The sequence below is a fragment of the Baudoinia panamericana genome (assembly GCF_000338955.1).
Source record: "Baudoinia panamericana UAMH 10762 unplaced genomic scaffold BAUCOscaffold_7, whole genome shotgun sequence".
NCBI lineage: Eukaryota > Fungi > Ascomycota > Dothideomycetes > Mycosphaerellales > Teratosphaeriaceae > Baudoinia > Baudoinia panamericana.
The window spans coordinates 255,845-282,303 of NW_006911263.1; the positions used below are offsets into that span (position 1 = coordinate 255,845).

General features: G+C 54.8%; 13 protein-coding genes across 13 annotated transcripts; 5 read left to right on the forward strand and 8 right to left on the reverse strand.

The window, feature by feature from the left end:
* Window positions 1-766: 766 nt before the first annotated feature.
* On the reverse strand, window positions 767-2,790 carry BAUCODRAFT_122930 (uncharacterized protein; the record flags this gene model as incomplete). The annotated part of the gene is given in 9 exon segments (XM_007678880.1): window positions 767-1,054; window positions 1,111-1,472; window positions 1,522-1,642; window positions 1,715-2,073; window positions 2,126-2,168; window positions 2,188-2,342; window positions 2,401-2,471; window positions 2,522-2,651; window positions 2,709-2,790. 9 exon segments carry the CDS (start codon window positions 2,788-2,790, stop codon window positions 767-769), a joined length of 1,611 nt encoding a protein of 536 aa, XP_007677070.1.
* A 1,119-nt stretch (window positions 2,791-3,909) lies between these two features.
* Window positions 3,910-5,390, reverse strand: BAUCODRAFT_576842 (uncharacterized protein; the record flags this gene model as incomplete). Its single annotated transcript, XM_007678881.1, has 2 exons — window positions 5,095-5,390; window positions 3,910-5,041 (listed from the first exon to the last, which is right to left on the reverse strand). Exons 1-2 carry the CDS (start codon window positions 5,136-5,138, stop codon window positions 3,910-3,912), a joined length of 1,176 nt encoding a protein of 391 aa, XP_007677071.1. The 5' UTR covers window positions 5,139-5,390.
* Window positions 5,391-5,398: 8 nt separating this feature from the next.
* BAUCODRAFT_122932 (uncharacterized protein) lies at window positions 5,399-6,994 on the reverse strand (the record flags this gene model as incomplete). Its single annotated transcript, XM_007678882.1, has 1 exon — window positions 5,399-6,994. The coding sequence occupies one exon, from the start codon at window positions 6,992-6,994 to the stop codon at window positions 5,399-5,401; it is 1,596 nt and encodes a 531-aa protein (XP_007677072.1).
* Window positions 6,995-7,445: 451 nt separating this feature from the next.
* On the forward strand, window positions 7,446-9,969 carry BAUCODRAFT_576846 (uncharacterized protein; the record flags this gene model as incomplete). Its single annotated transcript, XM_007678883.1, has 4 exons — window positions 7,446-7,946; window positions 8,000-9,335; window positions 9,419-9,675; window positions 9,739-9,969. The coding sequence occupies exons 1-4, from the start codon at window positions 7,671-7,673 to the stop codon at window positions 9,967-9,969; spliced, it is 2,100 nt and encodes a 699-aa protein (XP_007677073.1). The 5' UTR covers window positions 7,446-7,670.
* A 1,661-nt stretch (window positions 9,970-11,630) lies between these two features.
* On the forward strand, window positions 11,631-13,304 carry BAUCODRAFT_70890 (uncharacterized protein; the record flags this gene model as incomplete). The annotated part of the gene is made up of 1 exon (XM_007678740.1): window positions 11,631-13,304. The coding sequence occupies one exon, from the start codon at window positions 11,631-11,633 to the stop codon at window positions 13,302-13,304; it is 1,674 nt and encodes a 557-aa protein (XP_007676930.1).
* A 97-nt stretch (window positions 13,305-13,401) lies between these two features.
* BAUCODRAFT_497407 (uncharacterized protein) lies at window positions 13,402-14,122 on the reverse strand. Its single transcript, XM_007678884.1, has 2 exons — window positions 13,835-14,122; window positions 13,402-13,685 (listed from the first exon to the last, which is right to left on the reverse strand). The coding sequence occupies exons 1-2, from the start codon at window positions 13,954-13,956 to the stop codon at window positions 13,499-13,501; spliced, it is 309 nt and encodes a 102-aa protein (XP_007677074.1). The 5' UTR covers window positions 13,957-14,122; the 3' UTR covers window positions 13,402-13,498.
* A 167-nt stretch (window positions 14,123-14,289) lies between these two features.
* Window positions 14,290-17,413, forward strand: BAUCODRAFT_576848 (uncharacterized protein; the record flags this gene model as incomplete). Its single annotated transcript, XM_007678885.1, has 3 exons — window positions 14,290-15,913; window positions 15,956-16,390; window positions 16,440-17,413. The coding sequence occupies 3 exons, from the start codon at window positions 14,290-14,292 to the stop codon at window positions 17,411-17,413; spliced, it is 3,033 nt and encodes a 1,010-aa protein (XP_007677075.1).
* A 146-nt stretch (window positions 17,414-17,559) lies between these two features.
* Window positions 17,560-18,417, reverse strand: BAUCODRAFT_24663 (uncharacterized protein; the record flags this gene model as incomplete). The annotated part of the gene is made up of 1 exon (XM_007678540.1): window positions 17,560-18,417. The coding sequence occupies one exon, from the start codon at window positions 18,415-18,417 to the stop codon at window positions 17,560-17,562; it is 858 nt and encodes a 285-aa protein (XP_007676730.1).
* An 822-nt stretch (window positions 18,418-19,239) lies between these two features.
* BAUCODRAFT_148521 (uncharacterized protein) lies at window positions 19,240-19,849 on the reverse strand (the record flags this gene model as incomplete). Its single annotated transcript, XM_007678886.1, has 3 exons — window positions 19,240-19,461; window positions 19,516-19,714; window positions 19,818-19,849. 3 exons carry the CDS (start codon window positions 19,847-19,849, stop codon window positions 19,240-19,242), a joined length of 453 nt encoding a protein of 150 aa, XP_007677076.1.
* Window positions 19,850-19,993: 144 nt separating this feature from the next.
* On the reverse strand, window positions 19,994-23,031 carry BAUCODRAFT_34387 (uncharacterized protein). The gene has a single exon (XM_007678582.1). The coding sequence runs from the start codon at window positions 22,925-22,927 to the stop codon at window positions 20,351-20,353; it is 2,577 nt and encodes an 858-aa protein (XP_007676772.1). The 5' UTR covers window positions 22,928-23,031; the 3' UTR covers window positions 19,994-20,350.
* Window positions 23,032-23,181: 150 nt separating this feature from the next.
* Window positions 23,182-23,968, forward strand: BAUCODRAFT_148523 (uncharacterized protein; the record flags this gene model as incomplete). Its single annotated transcript, XM_007678887.1, has 2 exons — window positions 23,182-23,308; window positions 23,364-23,968. The coding sequence occupies 2 exons, from the start codon at window positions 23,182-23,184 to the stop codon at window positions 23,966-23,968; spliced, it is 732 nt and encodes a 243-aa protein (XP_007677077.1).
* A 308-nt stretch (window positions 23,969-24,276) lies between these two features.
* Window positions 24,277-25,656, reverse strand: BAUCODRAFT_34390 (uncharacterized protein). Its single transcript, XM_007678583.1, has one exon. The coding sequence runs from the start codon at window positions 25,485-25,487 to the stop codon at window positions 24,474-24,476; it is 1,014 nt and encodes a 337-aa protein (XP_007676773.1). The 5' UTR covers window positions 25,488-25,656; the 3' UTR covers window positions 24,277-24,473.
* Window positions 25,657-25,885: 229 nt separating this feature from the next.
* BAUCODRAFT_71344 (uncharacterized protein) lies at window positions 25,886-26,420 on the forward strand (the record flags this gene model as incomplete). The annotated part of the gene is made up of 2 exons (XM_007678779.1): window positions 25,886-26,097; window positions 26,156-26,420. 2 exons carry the CDS (start codon window positions 25,886-25,888, stop codon window positions 26,418-26,420), a joined length of 477 nt encoding a protein of 158 aa, XP_007676969.1.
* Between the last annotated feature and the right edge of the window lie 39 nt (window positions 26,421-26,459).

Below are 26,459 nucleotides of genomic sequence, written 5' to 3' on the forward strand. Positions count from 1 at the left end.
CTAGCTGCTGGCTTCGCAGGAGTGCTTGCTGCCGGCTTCGGTGCTGCCTTTGCAGCTGGCACCTTCGCTGCCGGCGCCTTTGCAGGCGTGGCCTTCTTCGGCGGATCGTTGTCGACCATCTTAATCCTTCCTACACCCTCTGCGCAAACGGTCAGTCGGGTTCTCTCAAAGCCCTTGTCGTGGACGGAGGTATAAAGAACGGAGCAGGCATTGAAGTACGACTTAAGTCCCGTGCGGGACGTTCGTCATATTACGACTTTCCTGCTTGACTGTAGGGTCGCACAGACACGGGACAGCATGCGTCCTAGTCCGGAAAATCAAGACGAACCTTCGATTTGACCTTGTTGTTGTTTCAAATGATCCAACGCTGACATTGCCCGAACCCAAAAAACTGACCACAACGTACAGAATACAACCAGCCACCCACACAACGAGACGGTCTCGCTACTTCACCTCTTCAGACGCGCTTCTGAAGCTTCGCGTGCCGAATGCTCTGCGAGACGTCATTGTGCATGAGCTGTCTGTGCGCCTCATGTGGCGCCCGTTTGAGGCACCGCGCGAGGCGTCTCCGCACTGTGTACTGTACATGGTGATCGGTTCACGTTCAGGTTGGCACGTTGGAGGCAGGAGATCATCAGAGGTTGCGCCTGTCACCCATATTCCAAGGGTGCATTGTAGACTTTGCCTGCTAGAGGAGAGACCATGTGGTTGGCAAGCTGTCAGTATGATTGCACATGCATCATGTGTTACTACGTGTCGCCACCGCCTATACCTCCTCTTTCTTGTCATTGCTCGTGGAGTCGTTGTCTGCAGTATCGACCGTACCGTCCTTGTGCAGGACCTGCGGCTTTCCCTCCCGCTGCGGCGCCGAAGCCTTGCGCCTAACTTCTTCGGCATCGACATCCAAATGTGAACTGCCAGGGTGTGTGCGCCACGGCTTAGGGCGACTCTTGTGGAACATGGTCTCGATCTCTTCCAGGCTCTTCCTCGCTGTCTCGGGGTAGAGCAGGAATGACTGAATGGCGGCAAGAACGCAAAGCGTGCCGAAGACGAGCTGCGAGAGAGCTGAATAAGCGGCAAGCTCGGACTTGAGGCCAATGCAATACTTACGAACAAACCACCGCCCGTGTTCCTGAAGCCACTTGGGATGAACATACCCAATGCGAAGTTGAAGATCCAGTTGCCCAGGGCTGCGATTGACATACCGTAGGCTCGAGTCTCGAGCGACCATACCTCGGCCGCGTAGACCCACGCAATCGGCGCAAGCGTCAGAGCGTAGACGATGATGAGCAAATACGAGAACGCAATGACAGTGTAGGCTGGAGAACCAGAGACTCTAACCAAGACGTTTGCGTTGCCCTGTACGCCGCCGGGTACCGCCTCGCCGTAGGAGAGGAGCATGCCGCCAATCACGTAGTGGCAGACAGCCATCCCGTGAGCGCCGTATATGAGCAAAGGTCGACGACCGGTCTCTGTGCGTCCGTCAGTATCTTGCCAGGGTGCTTGATGAGAGCGATGTACTATCGATGAAGAGATAAGTCACAAGCGTAAAGACGATAAACAGTGCGTACTGAATGCCTCCAGAAGTCAAGTTTGCGTTTCCAGAAAGGTTGGCCATTAAGAAGACGTATACGATGTAGTACTAAGATCGAAGGGAACCAGTGTCAGTAACGCCTCGGACAGCGCGGATATTATCACAACTTGGTTTGCTTACCGTTATAACGTTAGCACCGCTCAACTGCTGCCATGCTTGCACCGAGAAGCCCGCGAGAGTGCGACGCCACATGCCATTGACGACGAAACGACGCCATCCAGGAGGTGCTTCTCTTTCCGCCGCAAGCACCGTAGTAATCTCTTCCCACTCCGCAATGACCATTGGGTCGGTTACATCACCTTTGGCTTGGATCTTTGCAAGTATAGTCACAGCCTCTTCGGTTCGTCCGACCTTAGCGAGCCAACGCGGGCTGCGAGGAAGGAAAGGCAAACCGCAAATAAGCACGAAGCACGGGACGAACTGAATTCCCCAGGCAGTGCGAAAGGCAGCAGGTCCGGGGATGAATGAGCAGCCGTAGCCTGTCAGAGCGTCAGTACGCACCTCTTGTAGCACGCTCGACGTGTACAATACCGATGAAGAACATCAATAAGATGCCGACCTCGATTGTCAACTGCTGGATGACCAGGATCGACCCGCATATTCTTCTTCGCGATCTCCGCTAAGTAGACAGGCACTTGAGACGAAGTTGTGCCAACACAAACCCCGTTCAGCATACGACCAGCGATCAGCATGCCTGCAGAGGTGACTGCAACTTGTACAGCAGTGCCGGCAAGCCACCACAAGCAGGCTGCAAAGATGGTAAGTCGGAGTTAAAGACGGCTCATGGGGCATAGCTTGAGGCGTACCGAAAGGACAGGCATCTCGACGACCTATCTTGTCAGACAGTGGGCCGGCGAATAAGGGTGTTGACCACAAACTTTAGCGGTTTATTAGACAATAGAGTAAGGTTATGCCCAGGGGTTGTACATACTGATACAGCCAATGACGGATCCTGCTGCAAGAGCTGAGCCGATTGCGCCTTGCAGCGCCCCGGCTGGGTTGTTGAAGTAGTCAATATACTGGTCGGTAACTACAATAGCTGACATCGACGCAATGTCTTTCGGATGTCAGCGATGCGCGGGCGTCGCCTCACCGGCTAGTAGACGGTTCTCACCAAAGCCAAACAGCATGCCTCCAACTGTGGAGATGATGGCCAGGAAGTAGACATTGTACGTCTTGGGCAGTGTGAACGGCATCTTGATGCCAGTCATGATGGGCAATCGATGCACTCCAGCTTGGGTTCCAATAGGTTCTCACCGTTTCAAAATGACACAGCGTAGTCAAAGAAAGTTGACATGAAACGAATCACTTAGCCGTTCACGAACTCGAGCCTACTGAAATCGTGTACAGCTTTGCCGACTCTCCAAACACGCCGTTGCCCGCATCTCGCACGTGGCCTTACGCGCATCATTGCCAGACATGGTCTGGCAGAGTACCAAGCAACAAGTGAATGAGGTACGATAGGTGGACTGTATTCGCCGTCGGAGACGCGGTGGAGGAGAGTGGAGATCGGCAAACTTACGTACGATCTTGAGGAAAGGTCATCACAACCTACCTTAGAGCAGAGTGACAGCTTCTGATGGAGTGACGTCTGCGCAGTACTGGAGCTCTCGAGTTACAATGGCTCGGTAAAGCTTAGCCAGGTATCGGTGCATGGTACGCATGTGGTGGTTGACCGAGCAGCTCCAGCATGGTTGTCCCCGCACGACGAAGCACTCGATACGTTGTTGCCGTCAGTTTCGTCCTTGTGGCTCTCATGCTACCCTTTCCAATGTTCTTCGTAGAGCGTGAAAGCATTGCACGTTTCACGGCGGAGAAAGACCGGTTAATTAGCCAGGCTGAATTGCCGCTGGCTTGTGTAGGCCCAGAATACGGACAAGCCTGCAGTTAGTGACGCCGGTTTCGAAGCAAGAAACAGCTCCCTGTGGAGAGAGAAGACAGTTTATCGGAGAGTGAAAGGCTACTCTCCGCTTCCCATATATTTGCGCGAATCTATCTCGATGGGTATCGCCGCGCTCTCGAGAGAATGTTGAAGTCTCCTGAAACGCCGACGCTAATATGCAGCAACACATTATCGCCCATCTGTCGTAGGCTGCCATGTAAGGGTATTGTTGGTAGCCACGACCACAAACACTCCGCCCAGTGGTCTATGTTGAATGTCTTGAATACTCCACGCCCTGGGCAGAATGCTCATCCTTGCTCACAGATCGCAAAAACACACCATGCGCAGACCGGCCGTTATGGTTGCAAAAACTTTTGAAGGCGCGTTAAGTGTCGCGCTGAGCAATCCGCACTGAGCTTCTGACGCGACTGACTTAGTACTTCAGCGTCTTCGGCTTCTCCCAGTTGAAGTTCTGGTTGGTGAAATGGCCATTCTTCGCCGTCTCGCAGTAGATCGGCTTCGCCAGATCCAACTCCTTGACGATAACACCGGGTCTCATATCGAAGTTCTCCCGGATGATCTTGACCAGCTCGTCAGAGCTCTTGTCCGAAGTGCCGTACGACTCGACGAACAGCGACAGCGGTTCAGCGACACCAATGGCGTACGAGAGCTGCACGAGCGCCCGGCGGGCGAGCTTAGAGTGCACGAGCGACTTGGCGATCCAGCGGGCGAGGTAAGCGGCGGAGCGGTCGACTTTGCTGTAGTCCTTGCCGGAGAAGGCACCACCGCCGTGAGCACCCCAGCCGCCGTAGGTGTCGACAATAATCTTGCGACCAGTAAGGCCGGCATCACCTTGAGGACCGCCGATGATGAAGAGGCCGGAGGGTTGAATGTGATAGATGGTCTTGTCGTCAATGTACTTCTCTGGGATGGACTTGAGGATGATCTTCTCCTTGATCTCTTTCCGGAGCTGCTCCACGCTGATGTCTGCGCTGTGCTGTGCGGACACGACGACTGTGTCAACTCGGAGCGGCACCACGGCTCCTCCATCGTGCTTGTATTCCACGGTAACTTGCGTCTTGGTGTCGGGCCTTAGCCAGGGGAGCGAGCCGTCATTACGGGCGTCTGTCATCGCCTTGTTGAGCTTATGCGCAAGTTGCAGCGTCAAAGGCAGCAGCTCCGGCGTCTCATCCGTAGCATAGCCGAACATGATACCCTGATCACCCGCACCGAGCTTCTCCAGTGCCTCCTCGTAGTGCAGACCCTGTGCGATATCCGGGCTCTGCTCCTCAATGGCAACCAGCACATTGCACGTCTTGTAATCGAAACCCTTGGATGAGTCGTCATACCCAATGTCCTTGATGGCATTGCGGATGATCTTTTGGTAGTCCAACTTGGTCTTGGTCGTGATCTCGCCAAACACCATTACCATGCCAGTCTTGGTGGCCGTCTCGCACGCGACCTTGGAGAGCGGGTCATCCTTGAGACAGGCATCGAGCACGGCATCAGAGACCTGGTCCGCGAGCTTGTCCGGGTGGCCTTGTCCCACCGATTCAGAAGTGAAGCTATGTGTGCGGTGTTACTATGCTGCAACGGAATGTTTGCTTTCAAAACTTACAGGAAGGTGTCCTGACCCTTCACCTCGCCGTTGACATGGACCATGATGGGCAATGTTGAGCAAACACGGTGTATATCAGAGCTATATCGAGGAAGAAATTATAGTGGGCGAAAGGGTGTGTGTCGGTCTTTGTTATGCAACAATGTTAAGGCCAGTTTATTACTGCCGGTATCCCACCATGCGCATGTACCGAGATGAAATTAAGTGGGGCACTTTTTCAAGGCCTGCAATGACGCGATGTCGGCCGTCGGTAGGTCTTCAACAACGCTCAACCATACCAATGGCATGAGAATGTTCGCTCTTTCTATATCCAAAGACACAATTTCCCACTCGCCGTACCCGCGGCCACCCAGTCCATACTAGGATGGAACTGCGCGACCGCCGGCACAGCTGTAATACCCTCACCCCCCAACTGTGCCAACTGCTGCCCTTTACTCGTATAGATATCAACAAACCTGTTCATGTTACCAATAACGAACCGCTGTACACCGTCCTGCGGCTGCAACTGCCACTGCGCTCGCAGAATCGTGACCCATCGACCGGTCTGGTTATTGTGCGGTACGATAGTTGCAGGCTTTAGCTCGGCGTCGCTGAGCGTATGACCAGGCTTCCACTCTCCGCAAGAGGAGAAGTCGTGGATCTTGACCGTGTCGTCATATGAAGCTGTGGCTACCTGTCCAGCCGCATTGAAGGCTGCGTGAGAGACCGATAGCTTAGACTCATGCTCCCCTACCAACGCAGGTAGACGCCACTCACTGCCCTTCTTGCCATTAATCTTACGCAGATCCCAGAGCTTCATCATGCGATCTAGACTTGCCGTGGCTACGAAGTGGGGGTACGCAGGGTGCAAGCTGAAGCCGCCTATCTTCTTCTCTGACAGCTGCATCAGGTCCGCCTCGTGGGCTGGTGTGCGCATGTCACGCATCCCGAAAGCGCCATTCAGCGTTGTGAAATACAGCATGTTCGGATCTGATCTGCTGACCTCGACACCAGAGATGGGATCGTCAGCCAATCGGTCTTCTGGCGCATAGATCTCGACCGCTTGCCCTTTCTCGAGGTCCAGCTTGCGGATCGAGGAGTCGTACGAGGCTGTAAGGAGAGCATTCGGATCGTAGGGTGGGAAGTGGAAGGCACTGATGGTACGTGTATGGATCTTGAACGTCGTAATTGCTGGGTCGAAACCCTCGTCCACATCGCCGTCGCCTTCCTCTTCCGCATCTTCCGCTTCCTGCTTCACCTGCTCCGGAGATGTTTGGGACGCATCGAAAAGGCCAAGGTTGCCAAGCTTGTCTCCTGCAAACACCAGCGCCTTCTCTCGCGTTGGATGGAAACCTAGGCTATATATCCGCTCCGGGGTGATCTTGATGCGATTTGGCTCAGCACCCTCCCATAGCTGCAGGCTACTCATACGCTCTCTCAACTCGCGCAGCTGCTTGTCAGTCGTATCTGTGACATCCTGGGCCGAGAAGGTGCGCTCGCCGGGGTTGGCAGGTCCGACCGCAGTTAGCCAGTTGCCTGCCTTGTTCCAAGTCCGTCCGTTGACGACAGCGTCGACAAGATTAATGTCCTCGGTGACCCGCTGCCGCTTAGCCCGTTGCTCTTCTTGAAACGCCTCATTGTCCGCTTCCTCCTTCTCCCGCGCAACCTGCGAGTCAGCTACTATGCCTTGTAGTCGCGCAGATGTGCGTCGCGGCGCGTTGTCTTCCTTCTTCACCCTCTCCACTGGCTTTTTGCGCTTTTGACCAGCGCTCGAGCTTGACTTGGCCTTCGATCTGGAGCCGAGACCGGTGCTGTTCGCATCGAGTTGAAGCTGTTGTAGCAATGCCTGATTCTTCGCGATTTTCTCCTGCCGTTGGCGCTCGTAGTCGCTGACCTGTGTGTTGCCTTTACCCACTGCCATTGGAAAGCCTTACAAAGCGACGTCGATTGCAGAGAAAGACCTTCAGAATCGGAGCGCTTCCAGCTGTGGAATTTGCCCTCCCAGAACGAGTGGTGACGCGACTAAACGCGTCCAAGTGGTTTTGCCTCGGCTGCTCGCATTTTTGACTAACTGAACCTCAATCGAGTCAATGGAATGTCCACCAAATCGTGCCCTCAACCCTTTGCCCCTCTTGATAAGCAAATCAGTCAGAATTGACCCTAAAGGGTTGCATCTAGCAGGATGATAGGGTCCCCGAATATGCTTGCCCTGTGCCTCCGACCTGCATGAAGCGTCCGCATCGACCTTCCTTTTCGGGTTGCTATCAGACAAGATACGACACGCGGTTTGTCCTTGCTTAATCTTCTTGCAGGCGCTTACGCTTGCGACGTGGCCGAGAGCTTCTATTGCGATCTTGTTCGTTTCTCACGGCCAACGACGGCCAGAGGAGACCCACCGGGGGGCGCTTAACCCTGCTGTCTTACCACATGGAATACTGAAGATCCAACGTAATGCCCTGAAAGTCAATCAGGTGGCAGATTGCTGAAAGTGCATTTCCTACCGCACTTCGTACTTGCTGTTACTCCTTGTTATTCCCTCCTCTTTTTCGTATAAGGATCGAAGTTGACCTGCTCCAACTCTTATCCAAACTTCTGAGATGGCGACTGAATCCGTCTCCACGGCTTTGCCACTTCGCACGGCTAAGCAGAGCGAAGCCCATCCGCTTGCGCCGCTCAATGCTGGCGAGATCCGGAACGCCGTCTTGCTCATCAAAGCACAGTGGCCCGCCAATGTGGATCTAAGGTTCAAGTGCGTGACATTGCACGAGCCTGCCAAAGCGGAAACAGTACCATTCATTGAGGCCGAGTTTCATGGATACAATCTACCCAGGGTTGATCGACGAGCTTTCTTGAACTACTATCTTCGCAATACTGTAAGCTAGCGCGGAGGACGAGATCAGAAGTGCGCACTCTGACGAGAGCATAGAACAAGTTCCACGAGGCAGTCGTCAATCTCAGCACACAAACCGTCGAGAAGAACGTCAGACTCGGGCCAAATCTGCACGGTCCCGGTGACGGCGAAGAGATCCTCGCTATCGAGCGGGTTGCACTGGGGGATGAGGGAGTCCAAGCAGAGATTGCAAAGCTTAAGTTGCCGGAGGGTGCTCACGTTGTGGTCGATCCGTGGATCTACGGCTCTGATGGGGTTAACGACGATGAGCGTCTTTGGCAGGCCTTCCTCTACATGCGTGATCCCGAAAACTCCGCCGAGGCCGACTCCAACCACTACGCGCTTCCGCTTACCATCTCTCCGGTAATCAGCTCCACGTCGATGAAGGTCGTCCGCATTGACCATCTCCCTACCGGCAAGGACAACACAATCAGCGGCCCCAAGCCGTATCAGCGCCGCCCGGGCAACGAGTATATCTCTGAGCTTCAACAGTTGCGAACGGACCTCAAGCCACTTCACGTGGTGCAGCCAGAAGGTGCCAGCTTCGCTGTAACCAATCAGGGTACGTCCCACGTGGTTGAGTGGCAGAAGTGGTCATTCCGTGTCGGCTTCAACTACCGCGAAGGCATGGTCCTTTACGACGTGCGCTACGAGGGTCGAAACCTGTTCTACCGTCTCTCACTAAGCGATATGAACATTCCCTACGCTGACCCTCGACATCCATTTCACAAGAAGTCCGCTTTCGATCTGGGAGATGCTGGGGCGGGTGTTATGGCCAATGACCTTAAGCTTGGCTGTGACTGTCTGGGCTCGATCCATTACCTCTCAGCAGTGCTTGCAGATGACAAGGGTGAACCGATGAACATGCCGAATGTGGTTTGCATCCACGAGCAGGATGGTGGTATCGGATGGAAGCACACCAACTACCGTACCGGCCGTGCTGCTGTCGTCCGCAACCGTGAATTGGTCTTGCAGTCCATTATAACGGTGGCGAATTACGAGTACATCATGGCGTTCATGTTCAACCAGGCTGGTGAGCTTGCATACGAGGTCCGAGCCACTGGCATCCTGTCCACACAGCCCATTGACGACGGCCTTGAGGTGCCTTGGGGTACGGTCGTCCACCCTGGCGTCCTAGCTACACACCATCAGCACATCTTCTCGCTGCGTGTGGACCCTATGATTGATGGCTACCACAACCGACTGGTGTACGACGAAGCCCTGCCCATGCCAAGAAGCGACTTCAATCCACATGGCACTGGGTACTACACGCAGGAAACCGTGCTGGAAAAGTCTGGAGGGTACGACCTTGACTTTGAGCGGAACCGTACATTCAAGATCCAGAATGTTGACGTGCGCAACGCGGTAAATGGTAAGTCCCTGCCCTATCGTAACGATCTCACAGTCGCACACGGATCTTCGGAACTGTTAAGGGCTAATTGTTGAGATATGTAGGCAAACCCGTCGCTTACAAGATCCATGCTCCGCCGTTCCAGAAGATCCTGTCTGATACCGAGAGCTTCAATCACAAGCGTGCGGAGTTCTCCGACAGCAACATCTACGCGGTGCGGTACCGAGACGGGGAGCTCTACGCTGGCGGCCAATATACCAACCAAAGCAGGGGCGGCACTGGGGTACGCAGCTGGGCCAACCGGAAAGAAAACATCAAGGATGAGGATCTGGTGGTCTTCGTCCAGTTCGGCATAAACCACGTAAGCATCTGCCAAGAGAATGGGTCAGCCTGATCAAATGACTTATGCTGACATCGGTCATAGATCCCGCGCATAGAAGACTTCCCAGTCATGCCATGCGAGGTCATCAAGGTCGCCTTGAAGCCTGTCAACTTCTTCGAGAGGAATCCTGCCATCGATGTGCCCCCTAGTTCGCAGGAGTTCAATAAGAGCACGCTGCTGAGCGAGCAGCATCAGCAAGGGGCGACGGAGGGTGTCATTGACGGGTCAGGCCAGGTTTGCTGCACCACGCCGGGGCCGAGCAGCAAGCTCTGATGAAGAGATTACGATCGCCCATAGACTGTATGATCAATCCAGGGCTATAGGTGACATTTTGCGCACATGACCCTTTTCCGTAACCGGACCTGCAGCGTGGGATGGTTGCATGGAGGCTCGCGGTGGCAAGCTGCATACTCCTCTATAGTGGAGCAATTACGTTCCGTAAGGCGATAGACCACGCGGTCGTTGCTCCTTTCGACTACCGGTGAGCAGTACACGGCCCTTTGAAGGCTGTTCGTTGTTGTACTATACGCCTTGTGGAGTGTTATGGAGTGTTGATGGATCCTAAAGCCTCACGTGAAGGCGGTCTGCAGGGTGTTTCTTCCTATAGCTGCCACCCGTTCAGGGTGGTCATCCGCTGCTGTGGCACCATTCTCCTGCAGCAGCGTCAATGTACTCCGCACCGCTCCGCATCATTCGTATCCACGCAATGGCTGGTCTTTTCTCCGGGGAGGTGTTCCGATGATGAACAACGCATGAATCCCACGACCCCCTCGCTTTCGCTAACGAATAGGCTTGCTGATTGTCGAGATCCTGACCTCACTACTGCTGCGGTCTTCCACAAACACGCACGATAGAGTCGTGAGCGCGCACGCAGAAGCTTCCCATCACGGACACGATCTACGTGAGACATCGACAAGGTCCAGGCCAACCACGGCCAGAATAGACGAACTGGTAGGCCAATCAAGCGGGCCGAAGGCGACAACCTTTCTCGCCAGCTGTGGAGAACAGGCCTCCACCACTGGATCAGCGAACTTCGGTCTGTACCACAAAACGAGCAGCGAGCGGACTGCCTCTTCCCGCTGCCGCATTGCACAAATTTAGGGTTCGTCAGGAGCCTGCTTACTGCCTCACCTCATGCAGGAGAGGATCGCTTGGTCATGGCGAGCTTTGTGTGACTATCGCTAATTGGGTAATCCGAAGGAAAGGCAAGCTTAAGTCGTCGGGTCATCAGGCCGAGTAGGCGAGTATGGATGCTTGCATGTGGAGATTGACCTTTTCACGACGACACCGATTGCAAGCCTCGTTCCTATGCTGGCGTAGCTCGATAATCCCACCAAGTACGTAGCCGTCCGATCTTCGGCCCTCGCTCTCGTTGTTACCTCTTACGGCTTATGCATCATGCGAGCAGAAGTTTCATACGATTGCCTGGCGGCCCAGGGCGAGCGCGCAGTCAACAAATGAGACCCTGACTCGTAAGCTTTTCGCCTGAAGACCGCTAAGGAAGCATGCCGATGCTCTTCTCGTGCTGTGGCCCGCAGAAGCTGGAGCGTTTGTGGCCGGTACGCCGTTGCGATCTGATATTGGCCCGGACCCGCCGCCTACAAATGCGGAGACCTGGGTCCACCTTGTTCATGCGCGATTGACTTCGCTTTGTGTGTGTCTGCTGCACCAGCTCTGCCTGGTTCGCTCAGCGTACCGTCGGCCCAGTCACGGTACCATAGTCGCGGATACCTACCGCGCTAATATGGTCTCATCATTCGACAGTCTAGGTTACCTCGCAAAGACAAACAACCTGGACCTGGAGTGGATAGACAGTAGTCCCTGCAGAATGATGGTGGTCAAGTAAAAGACAAGCTAGGGTTGTCGGAACGCTGGACTACACCCGCTACACGACTCGAAACCAAGATCTTCCGGCGATCAAGGTGTTTACCGCAATGGAATCAGAGATCCAACACCCTGCTGTACTCGCACGACGAAGGAGCACGTTCTCGAGCTCGGCATACTCAACCACATCCGACTCGTCGCCCGACCTAACAACTGATAGTGTCATAACACCGGAAAGCGACGAGGATGCGCCAACGCCCATTGTTCGTCCGAAGGTAGAGGAGCTGGAAGAGGATGCATTGGACGACTTGGAGGACGCTAAGCCTTCCATCTTACCCAACGTCACCCTACCGACCCCTAGAAAGCGTGGACGGCCAAGGAAACACCCAGTCATCGAACAGAAGAAGACCTCTCATGCGCGGTCGAAGACTGGTTGCGGTACATGCCGAAGACGCAAGAAGAAGTGCGACGAAGCGCGGCCTCACTGCAGCAACTGCGAGAAGAACAACGTCGTGTGCGACGGCTACGAACCAAAGCAACCATGGCGGAGCGGCAAGCAGAAGGCGTTGGTTCGGCGGGACTCGATACCGGCTGAGCTACCCATGCTCGTCGAAGGCATCGACGGCACCGTAGACCAAATGTTCTTTCACCACTTCACTGCCAATGTTGGCAAAGTTCTTTCCCTGACGGACCACCACAATCCGTTCCTGGAGATCATCGTGCCGATGGCCATGGGTCATACCGGTCTTATGCATAGCCTGCTATACCTGTCAGGTAGCTGTCTGATCGCCAACGAGCCCGCTCCAAAAACAGAATGGGAGGCGAGACAAGAGCACCACAGCAGCAAAGCGATGCGCCTCCTGCAGCAAGATCTTGCTGCTTCGACTAGTACGACGGAGAACGCGGTCGCAAGGATAGGCGACCCATCGATCGCACAGACGCTCGTACTCTGTCTACAGACGGTGTGTGCTGGTGATACAAGCGGCACTTACCGCTTCCACCTCAACGCCATGAAAGAAATGCTTACACAACGAGCGTCTTCCTTTCCCAACGAGCAGTTACGACAGTTCATCCTCGAGTTTCTCCTGTATCACGACTACAGCAGCTCCATCACGAGCTTGAGCAATCCGCTTGATCAACGCAGCATTGACCTAATGGAAGGTTTCAAACTGCCCGAGTTCATGATACAGCCCCAAGCCGGCACTCTGCTCGGCGTTATGGACGGCTTATTTGGCTTTATCAGTCGCATTCGGATACTTCGCGATCTAATCCGACAACGGAGAGCACAGGGAACAGGCCATTGGTGGGACCCAGCTATCATCGACGACGCTTTTGTTATCGACAAGGCGCTACGGGAGTGGACATGCGTGCATCCACCGGAGAGTCCTCGCTTTGCAGCAAGCTTGTTGTATCGACAATGCACATGGCTGTACCTGCACCGGACAATACAACTTTCGAAGCCGAGTCCCACGTTCCAGCAAGCAGTTGACGAAGGTCTGCAATACCTCCGCATGCTTCCGTGGGATACCGATGATGGCTCCACGCAGTCAATCCTGCTCATGCCGCTTTTCTTACTGGGCTGCGCGGCCTTTGAGCCGAACCAACGGCCTGAGATCCGTCAGGCGTTTGAGCGCTTGCAGAAATGGTCGAGTCTCGGCAACATCAAGTACGCTTATACCATTGTTGAGCAAGTGTGGGAGATGATGGATCAAGGTAAGGAAGAAGAAACGTGGGATTGGGAAAGCATAATAGCGAACCGTGGATGGGATTTTCTTATAACCTGAATTGTGGCGGTGGCCTTGTTAATGATGACATGAACGGTTCACGCTTATGGTCGCACGATGGCGTTTGGTCGATTTTGCATGGGCGGTCGGGTACGGGCATACGGCATACGGCATTCGGCGAGATATAAAAGTAGGACGGCTCAGGCATGGTTTCGGGCTTGTTGTCTAAGTGGTGGCATGGTTGGCTGACTGGTTCAGCATGAGTGGACCATTACAAATGGCTTGTGTGCGGCGCAAAAGAGGAAGGCACGCTCTGCTCTAGCCACGGATGACATTGTGTCCCGCCTAGAGTTAAGCTCCCACACGGGTGCTGTCAAGCATGTAGCAGCATATTGTAGCAGACAATCCAAGCGCACTCTCATCACGAGAGTACAGGGATACCTTTTATTGACCAGTTGTCAGCATTTTGCGCTTGCAACTCATGCTGCTGCTGACTGTCGTCCCAGCCACTGATAAGTTGCGCGTGAATGTCATCATGTAGGCTTGTAGTGTGCCGGTTCAGTGCTGGACGCTTGATTGGATGTTACAACCATTGACCTCGCCGTCGATGCCAAGTTACGTCATTAAGCGCCAGCGCGCAGAGGTTGGGATGCGTGTCCGAGGGAGTTTCGTCTTGGCCCCAAGACTTCCGCGACAAGCTCCTCCACCTCATCACCCTCCTTCTCTGCCTCGGTCAAAACTGGGCTTTGGTATGTGCAAGTAGAGGCAGTGCTCCGCAAATCCCGCCTGCTTGCGCCATCTCGTTGCGAAGCGGCAGCCGCGTGATCCGCAACGGCATCATCCGCCGCTCGAGCCTTCGTCATCGGCAGCAACTTTCGACGGATCAACCCAAACGCCACGTGAGACTGCGACGATATCACTTCGACAAGGTGTGCGCAAAGGTGGGGCCCTGCTCGAAGGCGTGCAAGCCTACCATCTGGGTACGGCATTGTAAGCGACCTACCAACAGATACCCATCACCCCTTGAGCAGCTCAGAGTGACAACATGTCTGTACGCGGGGAGCGGATCGTCTACAGAGAGCGGGACCGGGAGGTGGACCGGGAGACGAGCTACAACGATGCGCCGAAGCGGACATATACGACCGTGAAACGCTACCAGGTTCCAGATAAGGAAAGCAGCCGGTCCATCTTACATCTGGACGACGAGGTGAAGGAGGATAACAAGCAAATCGTTATTCGCAAAGAGCGCCGTGACCCATCAGCACAAAGAGAAGATGTGCAGTACCGTGTGACGGAGCGCATCAGAGAGCGGGATCTGCCGCCAAGGGAAGAGGTCGACTATCGCGTTACTGAGCGCATTAGGGAGTACGACCGCGAACTGCCACCGCAGAGGCGCGACATACAGTATCGAGTGCTTGAGCGCGATAGCGACCGCGACCGATCATCTGGCGCCAGGAGTGAGTTCAGGGTGATTGAGCGCGACAGAGAAGTTCGTGCTCCTTCACCACCTCAAGCCGAGCGCGTTCGAGAGTGGCGCTTCGAAAGGGAGCGAGACTTCTCTCCACCACGTGCGCGGGTTTGGGAGCGCGAACGCGAACGGCCTTTCGACGTGGAGAAGTACAGTAAGAGCACTGAGTACTTCTCGCAGCCCCAACAGATCATCATACGCGAAGCAGCGCCACAGCCGATCATCATCCGCGAAGAACGTCGCGAGCCAATCATTATTCGGGAAGAGCGTCGCGAGCCGCAGTACGAATTCATTGAGCGCGAAGAGGTACGCGACGAATCAAAGTCGTTAGTTTCGAAGAAAGAAGAGCCTCCGCCACCATCACCTGCACCACCGTCCGAGGCTCCAACGCAGAAGACAAGTCAAACCAAACCAGAAGAAGAAAATTACTTCTACGAACGCCGTGTACGTCAAATTGATCGCGGCCCGCAACGACGCGATGATAGTTACGAGCGCAGAAGCGAGGTCAGGCCCCGTGACAGTGCTTCTCAGTACAGCAGCGATGACAGCTATGAGTATGTTCGACGCGAGCGGACATATGACGATGACCGGAGCCGCAGCCGCGAGCGAGATGAGTCTCCTCACCATAAAAGGCATCTAGCTGAGGGCGCTATTGCTGGCGTTGGCGTGGCTGAAATTTTACGCCATCATCGGAAGTCACAGGGCCAAGCCACTGGAGGGAGAGCTGTGAACGATCTAGCTGGTGCCGCCATTGGAGCAATCGGCGCTGAGGCCGTCAGTCGGGTCAGGAGTAGGCGCCGGAGTTCGCGAGACAGGGACAGGTCTCCCGAGAGCGACTATGATAGTAGGTATGACAGGCGAGACCGACGAAAGCGCTCCCGATCGCGCTCCAAGTCGTTGAGCCGTGCGCAGCAGCTTGGTGGTCTTGCTGCTGTGGCCGCTGTGGGAGCGCTAGCCGGATACGCCTTGACTCGAAACAAGAACAAGGAAACTGTTGTGGTTGAACCACCGCACCGCAGCCGCTCGCGGAGACGGAGAGCTAGCGTTGACAGCTACTATACCGACGACCGAACTGTCTTGTCCGATGGAGGCGGAAGAGCCATGGACCCGAACCATCGCAATACACGCATCGCTCAAGCCGGTCTCGCTACCGCGGCTGCAGCAGGCATATGGGACCATGTCCGCTCGAAGAGCCGGGGAGGTAGGTCGCGAAGTCGAGTTCGTCAAGCTGTACCGATCGTAGCGTCAGGTCTGGGTGGTGCAGCACTGGCGGGTCTGTATGAGCGCAACAAGGCGAACAAAGAAGCGGAGAAGGCAGCCATCATTGAAGACGAGCGGCACCGCGGCAGGCGCAGGCGAAGCCGGTCGAGGAGTAGGTCCGTTCCCGCACCGTACCCTGACGATGACCGGAGTGTTGACCACGGGGGTTACATAGCCTATGGCAATGATCCCATCTACTCCGAGCCAGGTCGCGGCTACTACAGCGACGATGAGCCGGGTAGATATCAACGGCGCCACCGAGGTGGCAGTGACGACGGCAGCAGCCCGGACACGCGACGGAGGCGCAGTCGGTCACGGCATCTTGCTGAGACTGGCGCTGCGGCCGGAGCTGCGGCGGTTGCGGCCCATGAGATGGGCAAGCGGAGGGAGCGGTCGCGACAGAGAGATGAACAGCAGAGTAAGTATGTGTGACGGTGACCGTTAGCTTCTACTGACGATTCTGCTAGGACACGGACAAGAGGGCTACCAGGATCAGTATGGTTACGGCCACGATCAGGACTACCCCGATTATCATTCGGCACAGCAGCCGGGCGGTTATCTGCCCGCGGACAACGCGCAACAGTATCCAAACAGCCATTACTTCCCGCCGCCGCCGACTGGAGAGTACGCAACTGCCCGTGGTGAGCCAGCAGCGGCTGAACAGAGTCCGTACCCTGCGTACAACCCTGCCGATTACGCTCAATCAGGCCCTCAACCGCATCAACCATATGGCCAGCTACACGGCGCTTACAACGAGAGCGACGCGAATCTTGGCGCACCATATCCGAATGATACGTTTGCGGGCGATACGCGCTATGATGCGCCGCCCGCGGCCGCTCACCACGAGCGGGGACGAGGCAGAGAACCTCCCGAGAATGTGAGTGCGCCCACACAAGCATCCGCCGAGCGTGAACTTCCAGATGCGGGTACGTTCCATGTACCCGCATATGAGCTTACTGATGCTACGGGGCAGAGTGCTGATGCAAAGGTGTCTGCAGATGGTGTAGAGACGCCCCAACCTGGTCGATCGCGTAGTCAAAGTCGTGTTCGGTTCAATCTCGGTGCAAACACGGCTCATTCACCAGAGGCTGTGCGCAGTTATGAAAGTCGTCATACCGATAGTGAGACGAGCGGAGACCATAAGCACCGGAGGAGGCGGCGGAAGCATCGCGAAGATCATGCGCGAAAAGGCAACGAGCATACAGAGTCGCCAAACTTGATGCATGACCAATATGAGCGGGAGCCGGACCAGGAGTCTGAAGGGACGATCGAGCTACCCGATCGCTTCGACGAGCATGGGAACAGGAAGCCTGTCGATCCTCTTGCCCAGGGTATCACTCGGATCCTTGGTGAAGCCGGCCTTGCGGATATACTGGGTAGGTTGACTGGGGGAGGACAGGATGACGGTGATGGAAGGAGCGGCAGACGGAGACGTCGTTGAGAGACTTCTACAAATGGAATTGCAGTAACGATGGGCCTTTCGATTGATCCGAATATTTCACGCTAGACGAGGAACGAATACACATGTGGCAACGCTGCTACAAGCCCGCATGAATCTCACAATCACAGGTAAATAGGCAAAATTGCTTAGGCACCACCCGCCGTCCCAAGGTCCACAGCGGTATTAAGCATCCCGCTCACCGTACAGCTCCTCGACTGCTGCGCGATGCGCTCCTCAATGGTCATGATAATCACGAGACTGGTCAGCGTTAACTCCTCGTCTAGCTCCGTAAACAAGTCTATCTTCGCAACATCCTTCCAACCACCAAAGATCTTCATATTGCGCAGGTGAACGGCAAGCACTTTCTTGCTATCGAGGATGTCGACGAGCTTAAAATCCCCAATGGACCACCTGCTTGCGCCGAGCTCCCTATTATGGGTGCGCCTCCAGCTGTACGGCCGGCCGCCCACCGTGAAGTTCCAGGCCTTTTCGGTCCAGGTATCGCATTTTGCAACGGGCCATGAGTCCTTATCCGAGCCGCCGGGAATACCAACGTGGTAAGCAAGGTCCCGTTTCCACTTGCCTAGCATACAGGATGCGACGATAGGTCCTTTTTCGGAACCTTGGTGCAGACTGACGCAGTCTTTCGAGAAACAGCGACGTTGAATGACGGCGCAAAGGACGGGTCGGCCATGTAGCTGGATCTCAAACGCCGTTTGAGTGAAAACGTGTACACTGACGACGTTGTAGGTTCGCCTTGGCCTGTCAAATCGACTGGTGTCGATAGCCTCGGGTGGGTCTTGCTCAATGTTGGACTGGACATGCCAGACTTCCACTGCTGGTTGTGCGTCGGTCTTGTGTGGTCCATCGTGCTGCAAGGGGTCACCATTCACGACAGGGCTGCCACATTTGTGCTTGAAGCCCAACTTCATGGGCCATTGCTGCTTCGCGAGCTCATTTAAGACCATGCCTGGCATGTTGTGCGGTCGGCTGTTGCTCGGCATGTCGACCGTCTCTCACGGTGCGTAGTTGAGGAGTAACTCTGGCAAGCAAAAGCTATCAATGGCGGTCATGCTACGAAACTTGAAACATACGACAGATTGACAATTTCCGTACCGATGGTGGGCATGCATCTCTGCGCCTCAATATGTACCACTACACAAGATACCTTGTTCTTGGCATCATCTGATGGACGAGGAGTATGAGACAGCGTCCCTGCGCGCAGGATTGCTGCGCCTTCCTGGGCTGCGATGATCGTGCAGCTTGGCGCACTGCTCCACACACGAGGAGTTGCACTCTTCCTCGGCATAGTAGTCAGTGCCTCATGCAAGTGTGAGTGGTTTCCATGATTATCGGCAGGTATCGGATGAGGAGCGAAAACGCACTGTACAAGCGCTACATGTAAGAGACGTGCGATGTTTGTATTAAGACTCGAAGATCAAGGAAACGGACAGATGTAATCCGATTGCGCAAGGAATAATGTTGTCCAGGCTTACCGTGACGTCTTGGTTTATGCCCTTCGCATGGCGGAGCAGCCCAGACGCAGCATCACCTATATGCTGCCCATACGGGCCCGAGAGGCGCCGATACGTGTGTCCAGCTCATCTTCAACACGAAGATGTCAGAAGGTTGGTTCAGAGATGCTTGCGATGTCTATATATGACTGCAGAGCATCTCTCAGCTACCACGCTGAAAGGGTATGGTGTCACTCATCGTCGGCGTAACCACCTCTTGCCAGTCAACGCCATGCTCCTACACCCACCCAGTGGCTACAGTGAAGTCCACACAGCATATCGCATGACGTTCTTGCCATGTGCCAGCGCCGCTTATGCGACTAGCTGGACGATGCCGCCGGCCTCTTTAATCTTGCGCTCGGCGTCTTTGCTGAAGTAGCGTGCGCGAACAATGAGTGGAATCTCCGGTACCCGCCCCTTGCCGAGCACTTTGCTGTAGCCGAGAGGGAGTAGGTCGAGGACGGGTGCGGTATCGGAGGAGCCCTTGTTGGCGAGGTACTTTTCACGCTGCTCGACGGGTACGAGCGACCAGAGCTACGCCATATCAGTCTTCTATCCCATCGCACAGGCCAGAATGTTATAGCATACCTTATCGAGGTTGATGACGGGCTTCCAGAAGCCGTTCTGCATCTTGTGGAAGTACCTCATACCCACTTTACCGAAGTAACCCGGGTGGTATTTGTCGAGATTGGTACGGTGGTGGTGCTGACCACCGGCCATACCACGACCACCTGGATGCTTCCTGTGCTTGCCGACACGACCATGACCGGCGGAGACGTGGCCGCGGCTGCGGTGAATGTGTTAGCGTCGCGATTCATAGTGCTCGCAAGTGGCGCCGGTGGCTGCTCGATGACAGATAGCCAGGCTGGCGTAACTGGAGGGTGACTTACTGCTTGCGGGTCTTTGTTAACCTGGTAGGCATTGTGATGTGACTGGCAGTGCAAAGAGTTCAATGCAACACGCTTGCGCAAACTCTTTGGTAGGGATTCGCAGGTCTGCAATGTGCGACGGGAGAGTCCGCGCTCGAAGTCTTGGCAGATATCTCATGTCACGTGAGTGTTGACTCTACACTTTGTCTTTTGAGTATCAGGAACACTGTCTGTTTGGCCTCTGACCTATAGCTGCGACAGTGGCTTCATCATTCTGCTATTTCTGACGCTCATGTCCTCATGTTACTCGCCTCCACTAATCTTCTGACATGCGCTATACCTTAGCACCACCTCGCTACATTCTGCCGCGTAATCGGATTTCCGCCTGCTCGGCTTTGTTTTTGTATAATGTTCACCAAGCCATAGTTCCCGTGTGATGGACAGCAGCTCGCTTCGAAGTCGTCATGCAGGAATGCTAGGTGCATGGGAAACTGTCCGAATAACGTGCCACTTGCTGGCGTCAGTAATGAGTACTCCTAGTGACACTCGAATGCTCAAGGCTCCAGCTTCTTATTCACATTGAACACCTTCCTGCGGTCATCCGTCAAGCCAGCGCTCAACTCCTCCAGCTCCATCCACAGATCTGGATACTTCCGCTTCGCCCACGTCTCCACCTCCGCCTGCTGTTCGCTGGTCGGAGTCACATTCATCAATCCACCCAACACGCCAACGTCGACCTCAAGCTCCTTCTGCTTCTCAGCCTCCTCCAGCGTCTGAACCGCAAGATTCAAATTACCCTCACTGGCCAGAGCTGCGATGTAAGCGGCCCATAAGCTGTTATCCAGCTCGATATTCTTTCTCCGCAAGCGCTGCCAGACTTCTTGTGCCTTCAGGTCACCAAAAGAGACGCGCTGACAGGCGCGGAGAGCAATGTGAATGCTGTTGTAACTCGGGCCTTCGCGGGACCCCACGATCTCGTCCCAGAAGCTGAGTGCTGTACGCGGGCGGCCACAGAGCGTATACGCCAACATCAGTGAGTTCCGAAGACGGGCGTTGACATCAATGTTGAAGTCGAGCTTAAGCTGGTTATGCAAAACTTCGAGGCTGTCGAGCTCACGTCCCTCCGCCGCACCGAGGAAGGCGGCGATGTACGTGTCGACAGTCGGCATAGTGTCTACACGTGAGTGCATGCGCATGTGGTTGAAGACGTACACAGCCATATCGGCGCGGTCGCGGCTGAAGAAGGACAGCATGAGCTTCGTACGGGGCTCGCGAGACAGCTCGTCAAACACTTCGCGAACGATCATGTAAGCGTCCCAGGCGCGCGATACAGGCGTTTTCGCATCAAGGCAGAAAGCCACGATATCCTCGCGGATGACGGCACGCTCGGCGGAGGAGAAGTGGTAGGCGTGAGTGTTGAGCAGGTCAATAACGTCGTGTATCTCATCGCGGTTGAGGTGTAGTAGAGCAAGCTGGGAGACGGTCTCCGGCTCAAAGCGGGCTCGTCGATCGGACAGATCGCCGGCAACATTCATAATGGTATCAAAATCGTGCCGTTTGCTCTTGCAGAGTGCGACTAGTAGCTTGTTGACAGACAGAACACTATCTGCTTTTGCCGATTGCGCGGCCTGCAAATTTTGGTACGCCGTCAAGGCGCCATCGATGTCGTTCACACCGAGTCTGTAGTCCATTTGGAGTTTGTAAGTCAATGCGTCCGGTTCAATGCCTCGTTGCCTGCCTAATGCGACAAAGCGCTCCGCTCTGTAAGGATCGGACTTCAACATTGCAGCCTCCACCAGCGCATTGATGGTATGCACGTCAAAAAAGCGCTTCGCCTTCCGGGATTCGGACACTTTATCCTGAGAAGATCGAACGACGTCGATCATGCGGTCTATCTCGTCGACGCTCCTTCCGGAGCCTGCCGCCCATCCGAGTATATCATCCCAGGTCGCTTTGGAAGGATTCGCCTCCATCATGTCCCGAGCTACAGCGTTACCAAAATCGGGATGATCGTGTTCCAGACACCATCTGAAGATTCTTCGAACCATGAACTCAGTTCCACTCGGCTTTTCCTGGTAGCGAAGCTTCCTCTCCGCCCAGAATACTCCCCACCAGTGATGAGCACTCGAAACATCGCCCTTGATCAAGTTCAAGCGCAGCAGGGACTCTGAGATTATAGGATCTCTCTCCCCTGCTCGATTTCTCATCAGTTCGAGTGTTTCAAGAGCATGACCCTCATCTCCGCGAGATGCGAACTCATGCAGTATCTCCGACAACTCTGCTACAACAGCGCGAGAGCCTGCTGTGGGTTGAAGGTTCTCAGTTCCCTCGCCGGTCTCATCTGCATTGAGCTTTGAGCCGCGCAACTTCTCGGGGCTCGATAGGTTCTTACTACTGAGCATGCGCTGCTCGTAGCGAAGCAAAACATCACGTGCTTGAAGCGGATCTCCAGAGTTGGTGAGAATTCTCACATAGACGCGAGCAGCGACTGGGACGGACAGTTGCGGTGTATCCTCTTGAGATGCTTCGGCGTGTTCGAGTAGTATCTTGGCAAGTCCTAAGTGATCACTAGAAATCATGGATCGTCGAGCCCTCGTCCTTGTGTATGCCGTATATGGTAGAGCTTTGGCGAGATGTTCGATCATAAGAGGAATGTCCACAGAGGGACTTGCGCCCTCTGCACCCTCGTGCTGAGCTCGCATGCAATATTGTATGCTCAGGAGCAACAACTTCGCTTGGTTGTCTTCGATCAATCGGCTAGTCTTAACCCTATCTCGTAGATATTCATTGAAAGCCTGAGCCACCTCGGCAGGTGTTGGTAAACGAGCCCGCATCCTCTGCCGCCGCTCGAGCAACATCATCTTATCCATTCCAGGTATCATATTTGCATCCTTGATACTCGGGGCCGGTTTGCCTCCAAACATGGCGAGGTTGAAGAAGGTCCGCCGACCCATCTCTGTGAGGACGCGAGTTCCGTAGCGTCGTTGCTTTTTCGTGCGCAGCGCTGACTGGCATGCTTGCGAGCTGTATGAACGTCTACGCAGGCATCCGCGATGTATAACGGGTTGGTTGGCAAGCAATTGACGGAAGACGTGGCGGGTAAGGTGGGAGGCCATGCTTGCCGATGCCATTGCGGCAGAGAGTGCTAGACGAAATCCTCAAACCAAATGTTCATACAGATCATCTCCCATTCTTTTATACAAAGGCGCCGCCGTATCCGTCGCTTGTTTCGTCGTTATGTGCTGTCAATGACGAGGAAGCTCTGCGATGCCAAGCCATGTCTGCGGCAGCACCCCCGAAGCAGTCCGCCTCTGCCTTGAACCCTGCTTGATTTGTGCAATGCAGACGCATATGTGTATTGGTTTGCTCTGCAATGGCAATCAACATGTCACTAGAACGAGCCTTTATGCGCTTGACTCTACAGCCGAAGACTGTGTGTTCGCACTGCAGGAGGTCTTTTGCGTCAGGCAAGCCGAGAGCACAGCAGCAAGCGACAACATCAGCTGTCGAGGGTACGCCTGCACAACACCCGCATACGCGCTACGACAAAGCTAATCAGGTTATCAGAGCTTCTAAAAGCAACTCGCGGTGACAACGGTGCGCAACGGAATCTATCTAGTCAACCACCGCCGTCCTCCACCGCTGCAACAGGGCCTCCGATTGCCGCGACCTCAAGCAGCAATGCCGCCTTCGATCTCGCCCGTAAGACAGTGCAGGAAACGACCGGTACCCGTCGGAAAAGTCAACTGGCCGAGCGTGAGGCTCGCCTTTCCAGCCGCAAGGACTACGAGCAACAAATGCCCCGTCGCTGGAAGGCGGGCGATATCTACAGCCCCCATGACCTGTCCGGCGTCGAAGCTTCGAAATGGAAGAAGATCCGGCGAAAGCCGCGGGTACGAGGTCAAGGGCGGGACGTCCTGGATCAGCTCGGCATCGATCCACGGGAGCATTACAAGAACTTCAGCATGATGGCGGAGTATGTCAGTGAGATGGGCAGGATTAAGCATAGTAGTGAGAGCGGCTTGAGGCCGGTCAACCAACGGCGTATGGCGAAAGCTATCCGGAGAGCGATTGGGATGGGGTTGATGCCGAGTGTGTACAAGCATCCGGAGTTGCTCAGGGAGGAGGTCGCGTATAGGTCGAACTGGCAGAAGAATAACTTCTTCTCTTGATGTATGAACTGCAGCGCATTCTTCTGGCTGTAAGCATGGGCGCAGAGGAAGGCAAGACTTAGCCGAAGGTTCCGCGTTCATGGTCAAGACTCTTTCCGCTACACTCAGGAATAGCCGACATTTCACCCAGCACAGTCTGCGGACGTGAGAAAGCACTTGTGAGCATTAACACATTGAAGCTTAGGGCAGACCGGGTACTGACAGTGCCCCAGATCGGCTCACCAAGGTGGGTATCAACTGATAGCCTCAAGAATACTTATTAATACACTGGATTGAAGGGTGGCACCCCAGCTAAGAGGCACCGCCATGCCAATGTGGTCAATCCGGCTATTTATTATATATTCGACACATTCGTTGCACGATCGATGGAGGTAAAGCGAGTCTGAGGCTCGTGTTTCGCTTCGTGCGGAAGACGGTGATCATGCTATGGCAGCGCTGGTGGCCTCGAGAGTGGATTGGGAATCACGACGGCGGTAGGATGCTAACAATCTGCACGGAAGTCGGATCAATAAGCGTTCATACCATATTCAACATCGAACACGCTTCCCTCATTGAAAAAATCTACCAGCAAGAAGTTCGGTCGTCGCTCATAAGTCGACCGGCAGCGAGCAGCATGCTCACCGAGCTCTCCCGTGTGAAAGCCAGCAGCATTCGTAAAGCTTGCGTAGCTCGCATTTGGGTACCTGATGCCAAAAAACTTTGCATACAGGAAATGATTCACCAGGCTCAAGCGCGGAGGAACGTGTGATAAATCGTACCGTTTCGGTCTCGCAGGCTCGCAAGTATATTGATTCGGCGCCTCGATGCCAAAGTCTGTCTCGAACATGTAGTCGAACTGGTTGAGTAGGTAGGGTACCGCAGACTCGTCTGCGCCGCTTGATAGGAAGGTGATCAGGCGCTTCTTGTTGTTGACGAGCTCCTCGATGGTGGGCCAGTCCCAGATCGTCATATTTCCCGCTCGCTTCGCAGACGGCGGACTGTACGATATGCGAGATAAACCCGTCTGTTCGTAAACCTGCCTCCAGGGTTCCAGGCTACCACCGACCACATTGACAAAGAGCAGCGTCACTACGTCTTGTGGATATATGCTAAGGAATTCCCTAACGATCAACAGATGCTCAAGTAGACTGCCGCCGTCCATCAGAGCGCAGTTGAAGTGACACAGACGTATTTCGTCTTCATCATCGAGCCCTCGATGCGCCTGGGCTTGCAGCAGTCTTACGCCGCTCTCCAGCTGCACGGAGACATTGAAGTACTGATTGCCGGAGAGGCTCCAGCCATTCTCGGCAGTCCTTATGGCGGCACTGTTATGCGTTCCGATGAATGTCTGCTCGGAGTAGCGCTTTGTGTAAGACTCTGGCGGGGGTGTACGCCTGCCTGGTAGGTTAGGGTGAGGGTCATGGTCCTGTACCCGATCGCAAACGTTAATAGCAGACCGTGGCGCCCGCGCCGAGGCAAAACCTCGAGCAGTCCACTGTCCTAAGGTGACAGCGACGACAAGCGGGACGAGCAATAGCATGCTCTCTCAGCATGGAGTGTACAGCGACCCCGAGTTCTCCTCAAGCATTCTTCACAGGCGGCACAGGCGGCATCGTAGTAGCCGAGGGTTAATCAAGTGGCGCCGGCGTTTTCGAGGAGATAATACGGATGGTAAAAGTTATTGGCGATGTTCGAAGCCAAACCCCATGTCTCAGCAAGCCACACCTTCTGTTACGGCTTGTAGCGCAATGTGTGTTGCAGGGGTCTCCGACGAGATACCTTGGCAGCACTGGTGCCGTTTTGGACATGCGCGCTTGCTGTCGCATTGATGACATGTGATCTATATCCGTTTGCTCTCTGTCGTGTAAAGTATCAAAAAAACATTCCTCATATTGCCCACACATTTCCTACCATACAGTACGAGAAGATTTGCGCAAGATGGCCGCCAATATCATACCCCTCGTCATCCTCCTCCTCGTCGTAGCCATTGGAGGCTTCATCGCATACCAAGTCTACGTCTGGACAAATGAAATGAAGGATCGCGCAAGCAAACACATGGAGAAGAAGAACCTAAGCTTCACCAAGGACGGTGGACTCAAGGTCGGCGTCAAGCAAGTGGACGACGAGAGCTACACGGACAAGACGCAGAAGTACGGGCCAAGGCGCATTGATCGCGAGCATACTACGGCATACTGACAGGTCCCACAGCGTGTTAGTGAATGTGTGGAACCAAGCGGAACTGCCGAACTACAAATCGCGACTAGGATGGAACAGCACGCAGGCCGGGTCTAAGAAACCTGCGGCGACGGGTAGCAATTTGTCTGTGCCTACGAGTGTTTCGCGGTCGAGCTCGCAATCTTCGAGAACGGGACGACCGGATGAGGCGAGGTCTTCATCAGCGAGCCTTGCGCCGCCGGAGCCGAGGGGCAGTCAGCGAAGAAGCGCGAGTCCAGTCCCTGGCGGCTGGGAGTAGAGGTTGCAAGATGTGTGGGCGTATTTGTTCTACACTGCA